We start from the raw sequence: 22,107 nt of genomic DNA, 5'->3' as shown, positions 1-22,107 counted from the left end.
TGACTGGCGCCATGGGCCTGGGGGCCTCCTGCAGCCCTGAGACAGGCCCAGTGCAGCCCCAGGGGGTCACACCCACGGCAGCGTTCAGCAAGGGTTGCCCCAGACCCTGCCCTGCAGCTCCTGGGCTACCCTAGTGCCTCCCCCACACCAGGGCGCAGGTTGGTGGAGCAGGGCGCTGGGGTTTGCTCTGGGATGAGTTCTGGGCCTGGAGCCAGGAGCTTCCTCTGGGTCTCCCACGTGGGTGCAAGGGCCCAGGCACTTGGGCCTTTGTCCATGCTCTGCCAGGCCACTAGCGGGGAGCTGGATCAGAAGAGGAGCAGCCGGGACTCGAACCCGCGCCCACTGCAGATAGCAGCTTAACTAGCGCCACAGTGCCGACCCCTCGACCTCATTTTAAATTAAAGAACCTGGCTGTTTGCCCAGCAGGGTGGTGCTGTTTGCCGCTCGTGCCCCCCAGTGTGGCCCCGGCAGTGCTCTTGCGGCTTCCGGGGTTCTGGGATTCTGTTTGAGGTCAGTTTCCTGTGAGCCCCCAACACACACCGCCGCTGCCTGCCCCTGGCCTGGGCTCCATGCCAAGGAGCCGGCAGCCAGGGCCCTTGGAGGGGGAGGGGCCCCTGCTGGGCCCTCTGGAAAGGGGCGGGGGGTGGGGTGAGGCCAGCAGCCATCTTCTTTCCCTCTGGGCTGGACAGGGGTGTGGGAGGCACCTGTGCTCCGAGTCCCAGCCCCTGGCCTTCCATCCGTGACCACTGCCAGTGCTGGCTGTGGTTACATGGGTCCGGCTTGAGTGGGTCTCAGACAGGCGCCCAGGACTCCAGTCCTGCATAGCCCAGGTTTGGGTCTTAGCCCCCGCCTGGCATGTGAACTGGGTGGCAGGCTGGGATAAGCCAGAAGCGGGCAGAGAGAGTAGGAACCCAGGAATGGCAGTGCTGGCCCCTTCCCCATCTGTGGCCTAAAAGGGGAAAGGCACAGGAGAGGGACAACCCTCCCCACCCCAGGGCTGGGGCTGCTCACACAGGGGCTTGGGCACCCAGCCAGCAGCCGCTCCTCCGAGACCCAGGCCCAAACCCAGGACGCACAGCCTCTCAGGAGCCTCATGGGAGGGGCAGGGCCGCCCCAGCCCCCAAGTGGTGTGGGAAACACCACCAGCTAGGAGGGCGCCCACACAAGACCGTGGGCAGGCAGGGCTGCAGGCACCTGTGAGGAACCGCACTGCGGCCAGACCCAGGGTCGAAGTGGCCGCGGTGGGTCCCGCCCAGCGTCTGACTGTCCCCAGGGAGCAGCCGAGCCTGCTGGAGCCCAGCTGCTTCCTCCAAGCCCTGGCTCGGCCCTGCAGGTGCACCCCACACCCAGCAGGTGCAGCCCGGAGGTGCGCAGAGGCCCCTGGGAACACTCTGGGATCAAAGGTGTGAGGGCCGCGGCCCCCCCCAGCCCCATGAGCCCCACTTGAGGGCATCTCACGCCCCTGCCCAGTTCACAAGGGCCCGGAGGCACCGCCCGTGACACAGAACAGGCCACGGCTGGCTGGGCGACGCTGGCTTCCAAGCCCTGGAGGCCCCCGTCCCCACGGGAAGGCCCCCGACACCCAGAGCCCGGCCTCCTGCCTTCTGTGCCCTCTGCCCCCAGCCCTCCCAGTACAGACGCCGCCGGGACAAGCCGGCAAGGTGTCTGCCGTCAACTTCCCTGTTGTCTGGTGCACCTGGAGATGACAACGCGTGGGGATGTTTGGGGGAATCGCACGCATCACTAGAGTTAGCACCACAGTTGTCTCGCCACTGTGCCGGGTAGAAAAGGCGAAATCACACTGGGCCTCCTCGAGGCGCAGCCGGGCAGGCTGCTGGCTGCCCCGGAGCGCACGGCCGGCTGCAGGGGCCCCAGCCCGGCCTCAGGCCTGTGCCCCACAAGCCGGCAATCAGCCCGCCAGCCTCACTGCAGGTGGAGCAGGGCGGACACCCCGGCGACTTCTCCAGCGACCCTGGGCCCGGGGGCGCCAGCCCCTCCCGGCACTGCCCCGCCTGGCTTTCAGCCTGCCGCAGGCCCTGCACCGGTTTTTATGGCTTTACTAGGATCATTCAAGACGTGCAATCTACCTCGTACACGAGGCCGAGGTCCAGTCGGACAGACAAGCAGCCATCACATTTTGAAGGATAACTGGGCCAGGCTGAAGCCAGGAGCCAGGAGCTTCTTCTGGGTCCCCGGTGTGGGTGCTGGGGCCGTCTTCAGCTGCCCTGGGCGCACGAGGTAACCGCGTTGGCTCCAGCCCTGGATCCAGCTCCTCTTTGCGTCCTGCTGTCCTGCGAGCGTCACCGCCCGGCCGGGAGCCGCGCCAGACCCTGTGGCAAAGGAACGGGCCAGGAACAGGCTGTGGCGGACCCTTCCGGGCACCGTGCCGGGCGGCCCAGCCGGGTGGCTCATCCACAGACAGGCTAGGGCCACCCCCGCCCCCCGTACCTGTTCTCACGAAGGGCCTCCGACTCCAACAGGAGAGTGTAGAAATGGAAGAACCATAAACGCACCTGAAAACCATGCCCTGGGGCGGCCTCTGTGGCGCAGCAGGTTACAAGGACCCGGATGGAGCTCCTGGCTCCTGGCTGTGGCCTGGCCCCGCCCTGGCTGTTGTGGCCATCTGGGAGGTGAAAGAGCAGATGGAAGGTCTCTTTCTTTCCACCAAGGTCTCCCACGTGGGGGCAGGGCCCGAGGGCTTGGGCCATCTTCCACTGCTTTCCCAGGCCATAGCAGAGAGCTAGACCGGAAGTGGAGCAGCCGGGACTGGAACCGGTGCCCATAGGGGATGCCAGCACCGGCGCACCGCCACACCACCACACCGCCGGAGGGAGCGTGGGCAGCACTGGGCCCTGGGTGGACAGGACCAGCTGTGGGGGGGGCAGTGGGAGCAGACGTGGGTGGGAGCAGGATGGCTGGGTGGGAGCTGTGGGGGGGCTGGGTTATCTCACTGCACAGCAGCTCTGCAGGGCTGGCTCTCATCTCCTGTGAGCTGTCGCCCCAGCAACAACTGACGGGCTGACTGACGGCTGACAGGCTGTCTGATGGCTGACTGACGGCTGACTGATGGTTGACACGCTGACGGATGACAGGCTGGCTGACGGCTGACAGCTGACAGCCTGATGGTTGACAGGCTGACGGCTGGCTGATGGCTGACGGACGGCTGACAGACTGATGGTTGACAGACTGACGGCTGACTGATGGTTGACACGCTGACGGCTGACTGATGGCTGACAGACTGATGGCTGACAGGCTGACCGACTGATGGCTGACTGACGGCTGACAGACTGACAGCTGTCTGATGGCTGACTGACGGCTGACAGACTGACTGACGGACGGCTGTCTGACGGCTGACAGACTGATGTCTGTCTGATGGCTGACAGCTGACTGACGGCTGACAGGCTGACAGGCTGATGTCTGATAGGCTGACTGATGGCTGACAGGCTGACTGACGGGCTGACTGACGGCTGACAGGCTGATCGCTGACTGATGGTTGACACGCTGACGGCTGTCTGATGGCTGGCTGACGGCTGATGGCTGACAGACTGATGGTTGACAGGCTGACGGCTGTCTGATGGCTGGCTGACGGCTGATGGCTGACAGACTGATGGCTGACAGGCTGATGGTTGACAGGCTGACGGCTGACCGACTGACGGCTGTCTGATGGCTGACTGACGGCTGACCGACTGACTGGATGAAGCCACCAGGTTTGCAAGCTCGCACCCTCAGGCCCACAGCCCGCAGACGCGGCCACCGCCGCGCAGGCCCCGTCCAGCTTCCCGCGGGCGCCTGCGGGGCGGGGCAGCAGGTGCGCCCCGGCCGGGGCTGTGGCGAGCACGAGGGCGCGCCGGCGGGTGGAGGCCGCTCTCCGACTCTGGCGGCGGTAACGAGTAATTTTACAGGGTCCCTGCAGGGCCGGCCCCGGCCGCTCCTCGTCCTCGGCGGGAAATCGCCATCCCGCCTCGAGGACCCGCCGCTGCCCTGAGGCCCGGGTGTCCCGCGCGCGCTCGGGGGAAGCCGCTGGGCTCGCTGTCCAGCGCGGCCTCGGGGTCTGGCCGCCCCGCAGCCGCCCCTGCGGGAGCCGCGCTTCCCGCCGGGTGCGAGCCGAGCGGCTGCCCCGCGGGCCTCGCCGCCCGCGCCCCGTCCACTCTAAGGCCGGAACCTTGGCCGAAGGGCAGCCGCGGGCCCGGACGGCTTCTCCCCGCGCACAGACGCCCACGAGAACGCGCCGCGCCGCGGGAGCGCGCAGAGCTCCGTCAGGGGCGGGCGGGGCCGGGGGCGTGTCCAGAGCCGAGGCGGGCGGGGCCGGCTGGGTCGGAGTGGGCGGGGCTCCTGGGGCGGGGCCGTGGTCAGGCTCGGGACTGGACGCTGTCGGCCAGCAGGGGGCGACGACACAGGCGAGGCCCCGCGCCCCCACAGCCCCCGGCCGTCTCTGCCGGCCTCGCTGGGCCGTCGGGCCCCTCCCTCGATCGTGCCGCGGCCACGCCCTGCGCGCCCGGGCTGGAGCACCTACCTGAGCCGCAGGTGCAGTGTCGCCATGTCCTCGCTCGGGGACCAGGTGCGCACCTGGCACCGCGGCGTGCAAGCCGTGGCGCGCGGGGACTGGCCCGGCGCCGTGCGCCTCTTCTCGGAGGTCCCAGGGCCTGCCGCCAGGATGAGCTTCAACGTGGGCTGCGTGCACCTGCTGGCCGGGGACCCCGAGGCTGCGCTGCGGGTGAGCCGGGTCACGGGCGCCCCGGGCTGCTGGCAGAGACCCCGTCCCTGGGGCATCTCACGGGGGCGTGGGAGAGGGACGCGCAGCCCTTCTTCCGGGTGGACCCTCTCCAGGCGTCTTCCTGGGGGTGGGGGGGCGCCTGCTGAGGGAGGCTGAGGTGTGGGCGCTGCTCCCTCCTCGGGTCAGGTGGCCGCGGGGAGACCTTGGCAGAGGCGGTGATGGGCAGTCGAAGTTCCCGCCCCCCTCCACTGCCAGCACACCTGCCTCTCCAGCAGAGCGGGAGCTCAGCCTCGGTGGGGGCGGGGGTGGCAGCCACAGCTGCCCGTGCCCTTCCAGATGTGTCCTGTCCATCACCCCGTGCGTGGACACAGTGGTGACCAAAGCTGGGGCGCCCTGCCCCACTGTCCCCGGGCGGTCACCTGCAAGGGAGGACGGTTCCAGCCGCAGGTTCCCAGCACCCACATCCTGCAAATGCCCTGGGGAAACTCGGGCCCGGCCCAGCGGGGACCCCTGTCACCCGCTTCATCCTCGAGCTGTCCACCCACAAGCCCCACGGACGCGGGCTATGCCGGGGCCAGCAGGGCAGCCAGGGTGAGTCACCACTTCCCGCAGCCGAGACCTGCCTGGGCCCTGTCAGTTCTCGTCGGCCCTGTAAGGTTGAGTGACAGCCTGTCGTTAGAGACAGGGAAGCTGAGAAGCGGGTGGCGGCTGTGTGACCCTGTGACGCTGGGCGCGGCAGGGGAGCCATGGGCTCAGCCAGCCCCTCCCCCCAGCCATGGTCCGTATTTAGCTGGTGGCTGCTGCCATGGTCCATATTTAACTGGTGGCCGCTGTCCCCTGGGGGAGCGCGGGCCGTTGCCTGAGATGTGGCGCTTCCTCGCTCCCATGGTGCCCGTGCAGCTGCGTGTGGGCTGTCGAGGGCCCTGGAGGAAGCCCCAGCTCCTCTCCTCTCCTCGAGGCTTTGGCACCACCTTGGGGCTCCGCGCTGGGCAGCCGGGGTGTGGCCACAGGGGACCGACGGCAGCGCGCCCGCTCGGGCACCAGCTGTGAAGGCCCCCGGGCAGGTGCAGACGGCTCATGGCCCTCCTGCATTTCTGGGCATGGCTGTGGCATCCGAGACCAGGTTCCAGGCCTCAGCCACGGGCATTCTGTCGCCAGGCTTTCGATCAGGCGGTGACCAAGGATGCCTGCCTGGCCGTTGGCTTCCTGCAGCGAGGCGTGGCCAGTTTCCAGTTGAAGAGGTGAGCACGGGTGTCTGGCCCCGCCTCTGCCGGGGCTCCCGGGGCTCCCTGGCGCCTCGGCTGCGTCCGCAGGGATGGTGAGGCGGTGCCCGTCGTGCAGATGTGGCTGGGGCAGGGCTGGAGGAGTGGCCGGTCCTGGAGGAAGCACGAGGGCCTGGGCAGGCCCTGGGGCATCCCCACCTACTGCCCGGGGCAGGGGGCGGGGCCAGGGCGAGAGGAAGCTGGGAGCTCGGAGGGTGGCGGTTCCAGGAGACAGAGTCGGGGTGCAGACCGGGCCCCGGGGCGGGGGAGCCGGGCGGGAACCCTGAGACCGCACATCCCACTGCCCGTTCGCGTCACGACCCTCGACCCACTGCACCCGACTTGAGTGTCCACTGGGTGCTGGGGCCCAGGTGACCACGGCCACCCTCCAGCAGGGGCCCAGAGCGGGGCGGGGAGCCCCTGACCCAGCTCGCGCCCCCCGGGGGACTGCTGAGGGCACGCTGCCACCCGCAGGTTCCAGGAGGCCCTGTCCGACTTCCAGCTGGCCCTGGTGCAGCTCAGGGGCAACCCCACCATTGACTACACGCAGCTGGGCCTGCGATTCAGGCTGCAGGCCTGGGAGGTGAGCAGGCCTGGGAGGTGCGCAGGTCTGGGAGGTGCACTGGCCTGGCAGGTGCGCTGGCCCCGGGTCGTGAGTGAGCAGGCCTGGCAGGTGCGCAGGCCTGGCAGGTGAGCAGGCCTGGGAGGTGAGCAGGCCTGGGAGGTGCGCAGGCCTGGGAGGTGCACTGGCCTGGCAGGTGCGCTGGCCCCGGGTCGTGGGTGAGCAGGCCTGGGAGGTGCGCTGGCCTGGGAGGTGTGCAGGCCTGGCAGGTGCGCAGGCCTGGCAGGTGCGCAGAGGTCAGGGTGAGGGCAGCTTGGCCGAGGCCCCCGCAGAGCCCTGCTGCAGGTCCCTAGAGGATGCTGGCCACCAAAGGGCTGTGGGAGGCCTGCCTGTCACCAGGGCCCCGGTGGCCCCGGCTCAATCCAGCCTAGCCATGAAACTCCCTCCCTGTAGGGGCCCAGGGACACACGACCCCCGGGGGCAGGGGATGTGCCACAGAGTGGCCCCTGGCTCAGCAGGAGAGCGCCAGGGGGGCCCTCCCAGCATGCCCCAGCTGCTCTCAGTGGATCTCCGCCCCCGGCACCCGTGGGAGCTGGGCACCCAGAGCTGCCCTTGTGACAGCGGCTGTGGGCCCAGGTCCCTGACGTCCGCGGACCTGACTCCCAGGTGCTGTATAACGTGGCGGCCGCTCAGAGCCAGCTGGGCCTCTGGAGTGAGGCTGCCAGCAGCCTAAGGGAGGCCCTGTCCAAGTGGCCAGAGGGTGCCCACAGCGGTCTGGACACTGCCCTGGACCAGGTGCAGGTGAGGAGTGTGGGGGAGGGGACAGGGGAGGAGGGGCAGGTGTGGTGTGCAGGGGAGGGGAGGAGGGGCAGGTGTGGTGTGCAGGGGAGGGGAGGAGGAGGGCAGGTGTGGTGTGCATGGGAGAGGAGGAAGAGGGCAGGTGTGGTGTGCAGGGGAGGGGGCAGGAAGAGGGCAGGTGTGGTGTGCAGGAGAGGGGAGGAGGAGGGCAGGTGTGGCGTGCAGGGGAGGGCAGGAGGAGGGCAGGTGTGGTGTGCAGGGGAGAGGAGGCGGGCAGGTGTGGTGTGCAGGGGAGGGGGCAGGAAGAGGGCAGGTGTGGTGTGCAGGAGAGGGGAGGAGGGGTGGGTGTGGCGTGCAGGGGAGGGCAGGAGGAGGGCAGGTGTGGTGTGCAGGGGAGGGGAGGAGAGGCGGGTGTGGTGTGCAGGAGAGAGGAGGAGGAGGGCAGGTGTGGCGTGCAGGAGAGAGGAGGAGGAGGGCAGGTGTGGTGTGCAGGGGAGAGGAGGCGGGCAGGTGTGGTGTGCAGGGGAGGGGAGGAGGAGGGCAGGTGTGGTGTGCAGGAGAGAGGAGGAGGAGGGCAGGTGTGGTGTGCAGGGGAGGGGAGGAGGAGGGCAGGTGTGGTGTGCAGGAGAGAGGAGGAGGAGGGCAGGTGTGGTGTGCAGGGGAGAGGAGGAAGGCAGGTGTGGTATGCAGGAGAGAGGAGGAGGCGGGCAGGTGTGGTGTGCAGGGGAGGGGAGGAGGGGCGGGTGTGGTGTGCAGGGGAGGGGAGGAGGGGTGGGTGTGGTGTGCAGGGGAGGGGAGGAGGAGGGCAGGTGTGGTGTGCAGGGGAGGGCAGGAGGAGGGCAGGTGTGGTGTGCAGGGGAGGGATCTGACAGCTCAGAGGCGGGGCCTGCACCCCGCGCCCAGGTTCATAGCTCAGCCCTTCACCACCACCTCTAGGAGGTGACGCCTGGAGGGCGGTGGCTCCAGCGCCGGGTGGGGGCCCAGGGTGGCTCCCTGTGTCATGTGGGTTGGGGCTGGGGTCTCCAGGCAGGCTCAGCCTGGCCGCCCAGGCCTGCGTCAGCTCCAACCCCCTCGCAGAAGCGGACACCCCTGCAGCCGAGGCAGGTCCCCAGGGGTGAGGTCTTCCGGCCCCACAGGCGGCACCTGGAGCACCTGGAGCCCGTGGACTTCCTGGGCAAGGCCAAGGTACGGGGGCAGGCGGCCCTCACCAGTTGAGCACATGGGGAGGGGCAGCTGGTCAGGCTGGTTTTGAGGCTGGGCAGGACACACGTGGACACCCGGCCGTCCGCACACCCGCCCCGGGACACACGTGGGCACCCGGCCGTCCGCACACCCGCCCCGGGACACACGTGGGCACCCGGCCGTCCGCACACCCGCCCCGGGACACACGTGGGCACCCGGCCGTCCGCACACCCGCCCCGGGACACACGTGGGCACCCGGCCGTCCGCACACCCGCCCCGGGACACACGTGGGCACCCGGCCATCCGCACACCTGCCCCGGGACACACGTGGGCATCCGGTCGTCCGCACATCTGCCCCCAGGACATACGTGGGCACCTGGCTGTTCTTTTACCTGTTCCCAGGGGTTGAGGGTGGACCCCAAATGTTGGCTGTGAACCTGAGGGGGCCCTTCCTTGCCTCGGCCTGGCCGTGCTCTCCTGGGCCCTGGTGTCTCCCTGTGTCCCCGCCACACATGGTGAGGTCCCAGAGAGGGCCGAGGCCCTGCCAGCCTGGGCCACGCCACACGCGTGTTGTCTCAGGCCCGGGCGCCACGGAAGTCACTGGGAGCAGTTCATCCGGAGGTTAGAGTGGGATCCCCCCCCAGCCGCAGGGCTCCCCGCGGGCCTTGGGCCTGCTGCGCACGAGGGCCACCTGCCGTGGCACTCACGCCCGAGCTGTGTCCGAGCACCACGTGGGGTCCGGCTTTCACAGCGCTGCTAGTGCGCCAGGCCACCAGCAGGCACATGGTCCTTTATCAAACCCCAGGTTCCCTGCGGGGCGGGGCAGCCCCCGGGGGTCAGAGGTGCCCCTGACCAGCTGCCCCTGCTGCCCCCCCAGGTGGTGGCCTCCGACGAGGACCCTCGCCCGGGCGTCCAGCCTCAGCAGCCGGAGGTGGGTCCTCACCTGCTAAGGAAAGAGAAAGCTGTGGCCAGCGTGAGCCCTCCTCGGAGGCCCCAAACCTGCTCGGACGGGAAACGGGGGGGGGGGCTGTGAGAAGCGGGGAGTCTTGCCCACATTGCTTTAGGATGGGGTGGGGGAGGGGCACTCACTGCCGGCTGTCACTTTGTGCCCACAGGGACTGGGAGCCGACGGTGGAGCCAGTCCCAGGGTTTCCCCACGGTAGGAAGGGGCAGGCCTGCCCACGAGGCCTGGACTCCAGCCCTGGGCTCTCCGGGAGCCACCACGCCTGGCCAGGGGACTTAAGCACTGCACCCAGATACTGCCAGGGAGGGGAGTCCAGCTCCGCCTGGCCCACTCCCCACATCCCCACCTCCCGTAAAGTTCCCCTCGGGGGGCTGCAGGCACCCAGGCCTCGGCGGGCACGGGAGGGGAGTTGAGACTCCAGGCGGCACACAGCAGGGCACAGGGGCTCCAGCCGAGCTGCCTAGGGAGGGGACACTGCTGGGAGTGACTGTGACGCCACCGTCCAGGTGGGGCGAGAACAGACGGCTCTGGGCAGAGCAAGTCCCTCCCCCCGGCTCGGACGAGAGGCTTGGGCGGGCTGCCGCAGGGCCCTGGACCCCAAGGCTGGGACAGCCCTCAGAACAAGGGTCTGCTCCTCCCCCAGGGCCCAAGTCACAGAGCCCCCCAGAGCCGCTGCCTGCCACAGCCCCACGGATGCGGTCACAGGGGCCAGCCCCAGCCCAGCAGGGCAGGCTGACCAGGGCTCGGCTCTGACCCGCCCGGAGCAGGTGAGGAGCGCAGGTGCAGGGTGCCTGTGTGGGAGGAGGGGGTGAGCACCGACAAGGCCCCCCAGGGCGGGGCGGGGTCTGCCCCTGGACCCGGGCGCCCACCTGGAGGCGCCAGGCTGTGCTGGCCCTGGGCGGGTAGGTGGCGATGGGCAGGGCAGCAGTGGCACCTGTGGCTCCTCCAGGCCCCCAGGAGTGACAGCCTGGGGTAGGACAGGAAGTGGAGGCCTCCGTCCCTGGAGACCCCCAGAAACTCCCCGTGCCGGGGGGCAGCTGAGGAGGAGGCCGGCGGGCGGGCCGCCCATGACGCCCCCGAAGGCCATGGTCAGAAGACTTCTCCTCCAGCTGGGCGGTCAGTGTCCTGGGAAGCAGCTTCCACCGGCCCAGGGCAGCTCCCCCACGTGGAGCTGCATTGACACACCTCGTGGGTTTTTTTTTAAGCTTATTTATTTGTTTTTGAAGATTTATTTATGTATTTGAAAGGCAGAGTGACAGAGAAAGGGAGAGAGAGAAAGATCTTGCAGAGACTGGTTCACTCCCCAGACAGCCGCCATGGCTGGTGCCGACCCGGCTGAAGCTGGAGCCCGGAGCGCATCCAGGTCTCCCGTGGCTGCAGGGGCCCACGCACTTGCACCATCGTCTGCGGCCTGTTGGGCGCCTTAGGAGCCGGATGAGAAGTGGAGCAGCCGGGACTGGAACCAGCGCTCTGAGCTGAGATGTGGGCATTCCGAGCGGAGGGCTTAACCCACTGGGCCACAGCACCTGCCCCTGGGGGTGGGACTTGAAGCGCTTGGCCCCCCGGGCCTGGTGAGCCAGTGAGCTCGTGTCTGAACACCAAGGTGCAGTCTCCCACTCTGGCCTCCCGCTAAGTCAGCCTCCTGGTGTGGGGTCACGGGGAGCCGCCTCGCGGTGGCCTGCAGGGACCCAGCCCTGTCCCCAGAGGGGCCTGGCTGCTGGCGGCTCTGCTAGCACAGAGCAGGGCCCCAGGTGGGCAAACAGGCTGCTCCGTCTCCAGGCAAGGGAATCCTGGGGAGGGGGTGCTTGGAGGAAGCAGCCCCCAGCAGGTGCCTGGGACAAGGCAGGTGGGTGGCCAGCGCGGCCTTGCTCCTGTCCTGCTGGGCCGTGGTCAGCTGAGAACCGCGAGGGTCTGGGCTGAGAGGTGTTGTGCCCCGGTCAGCCCACCGTCCAGCGGTCAGCCGTGCCCAGGCTCAGCCCTGGCCACTCCCACCCCCTCTTGGGTGCTCCCTGGAGCAGATCCCGCGCTTCTGCCTGGCTCCAGGGTGCCGCTGTGGGAGATCCCGAGTCCCTGGTGACGGTCACCGTGCAGTGTGCGTTCACCGTGGCGCTGAGGGCCCAGCGAGGAGCCGACCTGTCCAGCCTGCGGGCCCTGCTGGCCCGGGCCCTCCCTCACCAGGCCCAGCTGGGGCAGCTCAGGTGGGCCAGAAAGACCCCCTGCCGCGGGGCTGGAGGGCTGGTCTGAGGCAGAGACAGAGCTGGCCTCTGGGCTGCAGGCCCACGGGGGTGGCCAGGCAGCAGGTGCTGAGTGCGTGGCAGGGTCAGAGGTCAGCGCCTGCCCTGCTGACCCCCGAGGATGCTCTCTGCAGTTGCCAAGCCCCAGGCGACGCGGGGTCCTGGGTGCCCATCTACGGGGAGGAGTCGCTGCAGAGGGCTTGGCGGGCGTCCGGCCGTGGGGGGCTGCAGCTCCAGTGCAGGGTAAGCCGAGCAGGGGACGGCAGGGGTCGGGAGGCACCCCCCTCGCTGTGCCTCCTGCCTCAGCCCAGCCTCTGCCGCAGGGGGCTGGGGGCCGGCCCATCCTCTACCAGGTGGTGGCCCAGCACCGCTACGCAGCCCAGGGGCCCGAGGACTTGGACCTCCAGCCGGGGGACACGGTGGACGTGCTGTGTGAAGGTGGGCACACACCACCCCTCCCACCCCGGGGCTGGGGGCTGCCCAGGGCCCCCGGGACTTGGCCGGGGGCTGGAGCTGTGGCTTCCCCTGCAGTGGACGAGGCCTGGCTGGAGGGGCACCGCGAGGGCCGCATCGGCATCTTCCCCAAGTGCTTCGTGGCCCCGGCTGGCGGGCGCCTGTGAGCCCCGGGAAGCCACGCTCAGACACCCTGCGGCGAGAGCAGCTTTAATAAAACCCCCCCACACCACACGTCCGAGTGTTGGGCTGGGCGCCTGAGAGGGCGGGAGGGGCTGCTGAGGACCAAGGACAGCCAGGAGCCCAGCTGGCCGGCCTGCTCCCACTCCCCATGCCTCAGCTGGGCGCCCTCGGGGGTCCGGGCAGCCTGGGTTTGTGCAGAAAGACCCTGCTGCCCTGGGAAGGCCTGGGAGGGGGCGGGGGCCACAGGCACCACCGGCCTCTGTAGCAGAGCGGGGCCCCCAACGTCAGGGGTGCCCACTAGCCGTGGGGCCAGAGGAGCTGCACGGCGACAGCCCCAAGGATGGCCGAGAGGGTCAGCACCACAAACACCACTCCGGCCACCCAGACGCCGTAGCTCTGTGCCCGCCACTGGGCCGGCGCCTCGGCCGGAATCAGGCCGGTCAGGTTCAGCATGTACCCCAGCGTCCAGCCGATGTCAGTGCCGCCGGCCTGCGGGACACGCGGCTGCTCAGGAGCTCCGCCCCACCCTCACCAGGGGCAGAGGCCGGGACCGGGGAGGCGCTCACCTGCTCGCGGAACGCGATGTTGGGCCAGGTCTCCTCGCTGAACCCGTAGCCCTCCAGCAGGAGCGTGAGGATGTACAGACCCGAGGCACAGTAGTCCCGAAGCCAGCGCTCCTGCCCTGGGTAGCTGTTCTCCACCTGGGCCCCAGCACCCACGGAGCAGGGTGAGGGTCCGGGGCCGCCCGGCGCCTGCCCCAGCCAAGCCCAGCCCGTGGCTGCCAGCGCAGGGCTCCAGCAGGGGGCAGACGGCTGTCCCCACGCCAGCCAGGAGCGGCCCCCGGCACGGCTGAGCCGGAGGCTGGCTCATCAGCAGGACAGTCAAGGGGAGTCCTCCCTCCCACGGCTTCCGCCAGAATCCCCGCCAAGACTGAGCGCCTCTGGGAAGCGGGGGCCGGGCCACCCCGGGTCCACCCACCAGCTTCCAGGGCCTCCGGCAGAACTCCCAGATGGTGGCGTTGGCGGTGCCCAGCGGCTGTCTGGAGGTGAGGTTCAGGAAGCGGAAGGTGTAGTAGAAGTTGGAGAAGGCCTGGGGGCAGGAGAGGAGACACCTGTGCGGCCCGGCCCACCGAGAGCCAGCCGGGACCCTGCGGGGAAGCCGGAGGCCTGGGCGCTCACGTAGAAGGGGCCTCGCACGGGGGGCTGGTAGACCCCATCAAAGGCGCAGTCCGCTTGGCCCTTGCAGCTGGAGAAGTTGAAGAGCTCCCGGATGGCTTCCGTGCAGGCCCCAGGGTCGCCCGTGCCTTCCACCGTGAGGTTCTGGGTCAGGTTCCGGGGGGCTGTGGTGTGCACGCACGGAGACTCGTACAGGGCGCCCGGGGCCAGCGTGGCCCAGTAGCCGCTGTGGTAGCATGGGTGGCGGAGCGGGCCAGCCGGGCTTCTCTGCAGGGAGGGTGGGGGGCCTAGAGCACCAGCCGGCGTGGAGTCCCCTCCTCCCCACCCGGGCGCCCCCGGCAGGAGGCCTGACCTGCACCAGCCCTGCCAGCAGCCGGAGGAGCACCTGGTCGCGCCCAAAGCACAGGTGGCTGTGAGTGTAGATGCTGTATGTGGAGCCGTACAGGCGGAAGGAGGCCTGAGTGCTCGCGTCCAGCACCGGGCCCTCAGGCACGAAGCTTATCTGGGTGGAGGCCCCGCCCAGGTCCAGGGCGCCCACCAGCGTCCCCTCCGGGGGCCGGATCCACTTCCCAGCAGAGGAGTACTGGCCACACACGGGATAGTCAGCCCCCGGCTGGCCGCCCCGACCCCGGCCCCCAGCACAGGCCCCGCCCCGTGGACAGCCCCTGCACCTTGACCAGCACGTCCAGGACGTAGTTGATGGTGATCCAGCCAAAGGCGCCTTCGTCCCGCCCCGCCAGGAGCTCGGCGCCCTGGAAATCCACAGGGGACTGGCCCAGGACCCGGGACACAGCTGCGAAGATGTCCCTGGCCTGAGAGCTGTTCTTCTGGCTGGGCAGAGAGGGACAGGATGGGGGCCGGGCTGGCTGGAGGCCAGGCACAGCCCCCGCCGCCGGCCTCAGCGGCAGCCTCACCTGAGCAGCCTCATGCCCGCCGTGGCCCCCAGGAACAGGGGCGTCTCCCGCAGCTGGGCCTCCGGGATCTGTGCCAGTGCCTTCTGCAGGCAGCCCTGCAGGCTCTCGCCCGCCGCCGCAGGGTCGGTGGCGTAGGAGGAGATTCCAGGCCCTGCAATGGCAGCGCCAGGACTCGGCTCAGGCCCCCAGACGTCCCCTCCCTTGGGGACAGGCAGGGTGAAGCCTCCTGGATTCCCGGGGCGAGCCCGAAGGCCAGCAGAGACTGGCCATGTGACCTGGAGCCCCCAGAGACAAGAGGCAGGAGGGGCCGGCCTGGCCGCAGGACGCCCACCCTCAGGGCCTGTGAGGAACAGCCTGCTCCCCAGTTGCCGGAGCCCCCGGGACCCAAGTTGCGTGAGGGTTAGGGACAGAGGCAGGGCTCTGCAGGCCCTAGCCGGGACCGGGCACGGACCCAGGGCTGTGCTGGTTCAAACCAGAGCCAACCACATGGGCGCTCCCGGCACCAGGCAGGCCCTCGAGGCTGTGCCACTCCAACACCCACCACCAGGGTCCCCACCAGGCGGCGACAGGCAAGCCCCAAGCCCTCGGACGGAAGTGCCCCCCCACCTTCCACCTGGCAGGCCAGCGCCTGGCTGACCACGCCCGTGTTGTTCTCTTTGTCTGCTGGCCACTGATACACGAAGAGCGACGTGTGAGAGGAGCCGGCGTCGAACACCATCCCGAACTGGGGGCGAAGCTGGGGTTAGGAGGGCCCGGGGGGCTGGCGCCCTGCAGCCTGGCCCGGCCCGGCCTCCCCGGCCTGGCGTCCTGGTGCACCTTGGTGCCTGCAGGCAGGAGGACGTTGGTGGCTTCCACCAGGATGAGAACAAGCGTGGTGAGGCCCGAGACCGCTGCAGCCGCCAGCAGGGCCATGAAGACCTTCTCCTTCCAGGACAGCCCCATGGCGGGCCGGGCTGGCTCCTGCGGGGAGCCACGGGCACCCTGACTCCACTTGCCCCCAACAGACAGGCAGGCAGGCAGGCAGGGCCTTTGGTTATCTGGTGTGTGTGTGTGTGTGTGTGTGTTTCCATCTACGTGAAAGGCAGAGAGAAGCCGTCCATCCACCGGTTCACTCCCCAGATGCCTGCAACAGCCAGGCCCAAGCACCTGTGTCAGGATGCGCTAGCGGGAAGTGGGATCGGAGCAGAGCAGCCAGGACCCCGACCCAGCCCCGACTCGTCCTCCTTTGTGGGGTGTGGGTGTTGCCACAGAGCCGGAGCAGGGGCCCGGTGCACTTCAGTCTCCTGGAGGCACAACGGGCCCCAGACACACCCCTGCAGCTCAGAGAGTGCCAGGCCAAGGCCGAGGACCGTGCCCTGACCCTCAGAGGGGCTGTGGGGGCTGGGCAGTGGGACACAGCTCCACAGGGTGCAGGATCGCCCCTTTCTAATTGGACGCATGGAGCTCCCTGGAGCAGCCCCCGCCACCCTCATGTCCCCTGCTCCCCCCCCCCCCGGAGGAGCCCCAGCTCCAAGAGTGAACACAAGGGGCCCCCACCACCAGCTGTCCTGTGGCAGGGCCCCATGTGTCACCAGCGTGAGGCCGCCGTCCCTGGGGAGATGCCCGGGTGTGGTGGCCGGTCTCCCTCCGGAAGCCTGGCTGGGGAGCTCTCTGATGTGATTTTGGCCCCAGAAGGTGCTGGGCAGCTGGCCCAGGCTGACGCAGGTGTGCCACGGGCATGGTCCCAGCCCAACGTCCAGCTCTGTAGCTGTGGCGCCCACATCCTCTCCGCGAGGAGTCTCAGGCCCAAACCACCCCAGCGGTCACCAGCAGCTGTGTCCAGCCCTGCTCGTACTGGCTGCTGCTCCGAGTCCTGAGCACTTGAGAATCTGGGGCTGGGGCATATCTGATGTCGCCCCAGGAATGCGGGGTCCCATCCCGGGGCTCTGCCTGAGGGTGCTCAGGGCAACCCTCTGCGTGTGTGTCGGGGGCAGGGGCCCAGGGTGGGGGGAAGGCAGGGTCTGGGCCTGTATTCCTAACCAGCATCCGGCTGCAGGGACAAACAGGTGACAGGAAGCAGCCGGGGACACAGGACACCGGCTCCAGGCAACGCAGCTCCTGGGACCCCTCCGCCTAAGCCCGCAGGTAAGCAAGCAGAGGGTGGGGCCGTGCCCCTCACCCAGAGCCCCCTCGGACCTGCACGGCCCCCGCAGAGCCCTCACCTGGTGGTGCCCGCGGGCCAGCAGCCGGAGGAAGCTCGCACTGAATGTCCGCCGGGCGCCTGCCACGCGCCGCCCCAGCCTCCACCCACCTGGACCTGGGTCGGAGAACTGAGGCCAGCTGGGCTGCCGTCCAGGTGACCTGCCCTGGTCAGGGAGCCGCGGGTGTTAACCCCTGCGGTGCCCCGGGTGGGGGTGCCCAGGAGGTTAACCCCTGCGGTGCCCCGGGTGGGGGTGCCCAGGAGGAGCCTCGGAGCTTTCCTGGAGGCAGTGCTGGGACAGCCCCCCCGCAATGCATGGAGGACTTCGCTCTCCGCCCCCGCCCCCAGGCCCCCGCCCAGGTCAGGGTCAGGTGAGCGAGCAGGCGAGCAGCAGGGCTGGGCGGGCCCTCAGTCCTGCCAGCGATGGTGTCACTGCTGGTTTTTTTTTTTTTTTTTTAATTGATTCATGTGCATTTCCTGGAGGGCACTGGACTGGGGTTAAGCTGCTGCTCCCCAGAGGGCCTGGTGCAGCCCCGCTCTGCTCCGACCCTGGCTTCCTGGGGAGCAGCAGTGAGGACAGGTTCCCAGAGCCCAGCCCGGGCCCCCAGCCCCTGGAGGACAGAAGCGGGACGCCGTGGGGGGACGCCATGGTGGGACACTATGGTGAGATGCCGTGGTGGGACACTGTGGTGGGATGTGGTGAGATGCCGTGGTGGGACGCCGTGCTGGGACTCTGTGGTGGGACGCCGTGGTGGGACACTGTGGTGGGATGTGGTGAGATGCCTTGGTGGGATACCGTGGTGGGATGCCGTGGTGGGACGCCGTGGTGGGACACCGTGGTGGGATGTGGTGAGATGCCTTGGTGGGATACCGTGGTGGGATGCCGTGGTGGGACGCCGTGGTGGGACACTGTGATGGGATGTGGTGAGATGCCTTGGTGGGACGCCATGGTGGGACGCCGTGGTGGAATGCCGTAGTGAGACACCATGGTGGGACGCTGTGGTGGGACGCCGTGGTGGGACACCGTGGTGGGATGTGGTGAGATGCCTTAGTGGGATACCGTGGTGGGACTCTGTGGTGGGACGCCGTGGTGGAATGCCGTAGTGAGACACCATGGTGGGACGCTGTGGTGGGACGCCGTGGTGGGACACTGTGGTGGGATGTGGTGAGATACCGTGGTGGGACGCCGTGGTGGGACTCTGTGGTGGGATGCCGTAGTGAGACACCATGGTGGGACGCTGTGGTGGGACGCCGTGGTGGAATGCGGTAGTGAGACACCGTGGTGGGACGCTGTGGTGGGACGCCGTGGTGGGACACCGTGGTGGGATGTGGTGAGATGCCTTAGTGGGATACCGTGGTGGGACTCTGTGGTGGGACGCCGTGGTGGAATGCCGTAGTGAGACACCATGGTGGGACGCTGTGGTGGGACGCCGTGGTGGGACACTGTGGTGGGATGTGGTGAGATACCGTGGTGGGACGCCGTGGTGGGACGCCGTGGTGGGATGTGGTGAGATGCCTTGGTGGGATACCGTGGTGGGATGCCGTGGTGGGACGCCGTGGTGGGACACCGTGGTGGGATGTGGTGAGATGCCTTAGTGGGATACCGTGGTGGGACTCTGTGGTGGGACGCCGTGGTGGAATGCCGTAGTGAGACACCGTGGTGGGACGCTGTGGTGGGACGCCGTGGTGGGACACCGTGGTGGGATGTGGTGAGATGCCTTGGTGGGATACTGTGGTGGGACGCTGTGGTGGGACGCCGTGGTGGGACACTGTGGTGGGATGCGGTGAGATACCGTGGTGGGACGCCGTGGTGGGACGCTGTGGTGGGACTCTGTGGTGGGATGCCGTAGTGAGACACCATGGTGGGACGCCGTGGTGGAATGCCGTAGTGAGACACCATGGTGGGATGCTGTGGTGGGATGCTGTGGTGGGACGCCGTGGTGGGACGCCGTGGTGGGATGCCGTAGTGAGACACCATGGTGGGACGCTGTGGTGGGACGCCGTGGTGGAATGCCGTAGTGAGACACCATGGTGGGACGCTGTGGTGGGACGCCGTGGTGGGACACTGTGGTGGGATGTGGTGGGACGCCGTGGTGGGACGCCGTGGTGGGACGCCGTGGTGGGACTCTGTGGTGGGATGCCGTAGTGAGACACCATGGTGGGACGCTGTGGTGGGACGCCGTGGTGGAATGCCGTAGTGAGACACCGTGGTGGGACACCGTGGTGGGATGTGGTGAGATGCCTTGGTGGGATACCGTGGTGGGACGCTGTGGTGGGACGCCGTGGTGGGACACTGTGGTGGGATGTGGTGAGATACCGTGGTGGGACGCCGTGGTGGGACTCTGTGGTGGGATGCCGTAGTGAGACACCATGGTGGGACGCTGTGGTGGGACGCCGTGGTGGGACACTGTGGTGGGACACTGTGGTGGGATGTGGTGAGATGCCGTGGTGGGACGCTGTGGTGGGATGTGGTGAGATGCCGTGGTGGGACGCTGTGGTGGGACGCCGTGGTGGGGCACCGCCTGCCTCCCATCCTGAGCTGGGCTACTAGTGCTGCTGTCTCGCATTTCATGGAGCAGAGCCTCACTGCTGAGGGGCTGAGCTCCAGGCTGCTGGTGCCCAGGGGCCACGACTCTGCCGGGGGCTTGGTGTGGGTCGTTCAGAGGGACGTCCTTTCTGGGTTCATCTCTGTGTGAGATGAAGTTTAGGCTAAGTTTAATTTTCCTTGCAAGTGGATTTCCAATCGCACACAAGGGCATCTTTGAGAAGTTCATGGAAAATGTGTATTGTGAAGGAGGTAGGCATAGACATCAGAATTTTGTTTTGCACCAAATTGAGCTTATATGTTCTTTTATAAAAAGTTATTAGGGGGTCAGTGCTGTTGTGTAGTGGGTAAAGCTGCTGCCTGAAGCTCCGGCATCCCATATGAGCACTGGTTCCAGTCCCGGCTGCTCCTCTTCTGATCCAGCTCTCTGCTATGGACTGGGAAAGCAGCAGAAGATGGTCCTAGTCCTTGGGACCCTGCACTCACGTGGGAGACCTGGATGGAGCTCCTGGCTCCTGGCTCCTGGCTTCAGATTGGCCCAGCTCTGGCTGTTGTGGCCATGTGGGGAGTGAACGGAAGACCTCTCTCTCTCTCTCTTTAACTCTGCATTTCAAATAAAATAAGAAAATCTTTAAAAATTTATTTATTTGAAAGGCAGAGTGACGGGTTGAGGGGGCAGAGGTCTTCAATCCCTTGGTTCACACTCCAAATGCCCACAACAACCAGGGTTGGGCCAAGCTGAAGCCAGGAGCCTGGAGCTTCTTCCTGGTCTCCCACGTGGGTGCAGGGGCCCAAGGACTTGGGCCATCGTCCACTGCTTCTCCCAAGCCACAGCAGAGCTGGCTGGGAAGTGGAGCAGCCGGGCCTGAACCAGCACTCACATCGATGCTGGTGTCGCAGACGGCGGCCTCCCCCGTTACGCCACAGCGCCAGCTCCCTGCGGTGCCTTCTGGATGAGTAATCCCAGTCCCGTTTTCTTGCCTGTTGTGAAAGCCGTTGGAGTCGCTTCTGTGAACCCTGATGGCACAGAGTCAGGTGTCCTTGGAGGGCCCTCCTGCAGAGGTGTGAGGCTGAGGCTGGTGCATGGAGCAGTTCTGTTCTCGTGTGCGACAGCCCGTGGCAGCCGTGAGCCTCTGCGGCCCACTCACAGGGGCCCCCACGCTCCCCAGCGTGCCCTAGTCACCAGCGAGTGTCCTTGGAGCCCGTGCTCAACGCCCAGGCACTGACGCTCCTTCGGAGTCTGTTTGGTGTTTGGGATGACGTTGGCGTTCCTTGTGTTATTAACAGAGCCACTCCAGCTTTCTCCTGGTCTGTGTGTGGTATACATGTGTCCATCTTTCCACTTAGAATCTACTTATGTCATTCTATGGGAAGTGATTTTCTTGTAAATATATATAGTTGGGAAAGAAAGGGCATGAGAGAGACAGAGACTCTTCCTCATGCTGGTTCATTCGCCAATGGCACAGCAGCTGGGTGTAAGGCAGGCTGAAGCCGGAGCCAGGAGCTCCACTCCCGTCTCCCACACGGGTGCAGGGACCCAAGCATTGGGTCATCTTCTGCTGCCTTCCCAGGCGCGTTAGAAGCTGGACAGGAAGTGGGACAGACAGCACTGAGCTGGCGTCTTGGTTCAATCAAACACCAGCCATCACGCTCCCCACGTTCACCCTGACACTTCCTCAACCTCTCAGCTTCCGTGTAGACTTTACACCTGATGTCATCACCGATCCCTGTGAACCCAGGTCTAGGATTTTATCAGCTTCGGGTTTTATTCATGTGTTTATTTTTTTTCCCTCCCCTTTCCTGTTTCCTTTTGAAAACTTGAGTGTTTTTGAGTGTTCCGTGCTGGTTTGTCAGTTGTGGGCCCCATCACATTTCTTCTTAGGGTATTTCCAGTGCTGGCTCCAGGGGCCCTTGTCCATGGTTACCAGCATCGCATGGCTTCACCTGGAGTGGGGAAGCCTCGGCGCCTTTAGGTCACTGTGTGCTCAGAGCCCTCACAGCGTCTGTGGCATTCGTGGTTTCTTGCTGGCGTCTCCTTTCCTCCTGCAGAGCCTCCCACAGCAGTTGTGCCAGCATGGGTCTGAGCTCGCCGAGCCGGCGTGCCCTCCACCTCGTCCTGGGGGGCGTTTGCCGGGTGCTGACCTGGGAGGCTGCTCTGTACCGCGGCACCCTAGAAAACAGCTGCCGCCTCTGGCACAGGGCTTCTCGGGCTTCCCCGTGTGGAAGACCTACCCCCAGAACCACAAAATGGGGCTATTTTAATTTTTTTTAGAAATATTTTTAAAAATTTTTAGAAATATATTTTCACTTCATTTGAAAATCAGAGAGACACACACAGACATCTTCCAGGCCGAAGCTGGGAGCCAGGAACCCAATCTGGGCCTCCCGCGTCGGCGGCAGGAGCCGAGGATCTGAGGCCCCACTGTTGCCCCCGGGGTGGAAACAGGGGCACGCGCACTGGGACCCCGATGTCCCCAGTGGCATTTTACCCGCTGCACCGAAGTCCTGTCTCGTATTTTGAAATGGTTTAAGAGGTCGTCAGGGGCCGACACTGGGGCTCAGCAGGTCGAGCTGCTGCCTTGACGCCAGCGTCCCTATCAGAGCGCTGGTTTGAGCCCCAGCTGTTCTACTTCCCACCCAGCTCCCCTTGCCACGTGCACACGGGAAGGCAGTGGCAGATGGCCCTGCACCCGGATGCAGGTCCTGGCTCCTGGCTGTGGCCTTGGCCCAGCCCCGGCTATTGTGGCCCCTGAGGAGCGAACCAGATGACGGACGCTCTCTCTGTCGCTCTGCTTTTCAAATCGATCTTTAAAAAAAGTCATCAAGGTAAAACGAGGCAGTTGGGGTGACCTCTCACCAAGTGCGACCCGTGTCCTGATGAGGGAGGACACGTGAGGGCACACACAGAGGACACGTGAGGGCACACACAGAGACACGTGAGG

At 67.0% G+C, this 22,107-nt stretch overlaps 3 protein-coding genes across 3 annotated transcripts; 1 reads left to right on the top strand and 2 right to left on the bottom strand.

Moving 5' to 3' along the window:
• Positions 1–1,932: 1,932 nt before the first annotated feature.
• Positions 1,933–4,539, bottom strand: LOC133771907 (proline-rich protein 36-like). The gene is made up of 4 exons (XM_062208297.1): positions 4,514–4,539; positions 2,952–4,361; positions 2,514–2,623; positions 1,933–2,330 (listed from the first exon to the last, which is right to left on the bottom strand). Exons 1-4 carry the CDS (start codon positions 4,537–4,539, stop codon positions 2,131–2,133), a joined length of 1,746 nt encoding a protein of 581 aa, XP_062064281.1. The 3' UTR covers positions 1,933–2,130.
• On the top strand, positions 4,538–12,381 carry NOXA1 (NADPH oxidase activator 1). The gene is made up of 10 exons (XM_062208296.1): positions 4,538–4,714; positions 5,873–5,955; positions 6,451–6,559; positions 7,205–7,339; positions 8,414–8,521; positions 9,396–9,449; positions 11,406–11,680; positions 11,851–11,959; positions 12,040–12,154; positions 12,248–12,381. Exons 1-10 carry the CDS (start codon positions 4,538–4,540, stop codon positions 12,334–12,336), a joined length of 1,254 nt encoding a protein of 417 aa, XP_062064280.1. The 3' UTR covers positions 12,337–12,381.
• On the bottom strand, positions 12,376–16,911 carry ENTPD8 (ectonucleoside triphosphate diphosphohydrolase 8). The gene is made up of 10 exons (XM_062207149.1): positions 16,643–16,911; positions 15,258–15,401; positions 15,048–15,165; positions 14,442–14,592; positions 14,199–14,358; positions 13,880–14,110; positions 13,531–13,794; positions 13,331–13,441; positions 12,919–13,053; positions 12,376–12,841 (listed from the first exon to the last, which is right to left on the bottom strand). Exons 2-10 carry the CDS (start codon positions 15,381–15,383, stop codon positions 12,650–12,652), a joined length of 1,488 nt encoding a protein of 495 aa, XP_062063133.1. The 5' UTR covers positions 15,384–15,401; positions 16,643–16,911; the 3' UTR covers positions 12,376–12,649.
• Between the last annotated feature and the right edge of the window lie 5,196 nt (positions 16,912–22,107).

Source organism: Lepus europaeus, chromosome 12 (assembly GCF_033115175.1).
Source record: "Lepus europaeus isolate LE1 chromosome 12, mLepTim1.pri, whole genome shotgun sequence".
NCBI lineage: Eukaryota > Metazoa > Chordata > Mammalia > Lagomorpha > Leporidae > Lepus > Lepus europaeus.
Note: the sequence above shows the minus strand (reverse complement) of the source record. Positions and strands in the feature narration are given on the sequence as shown.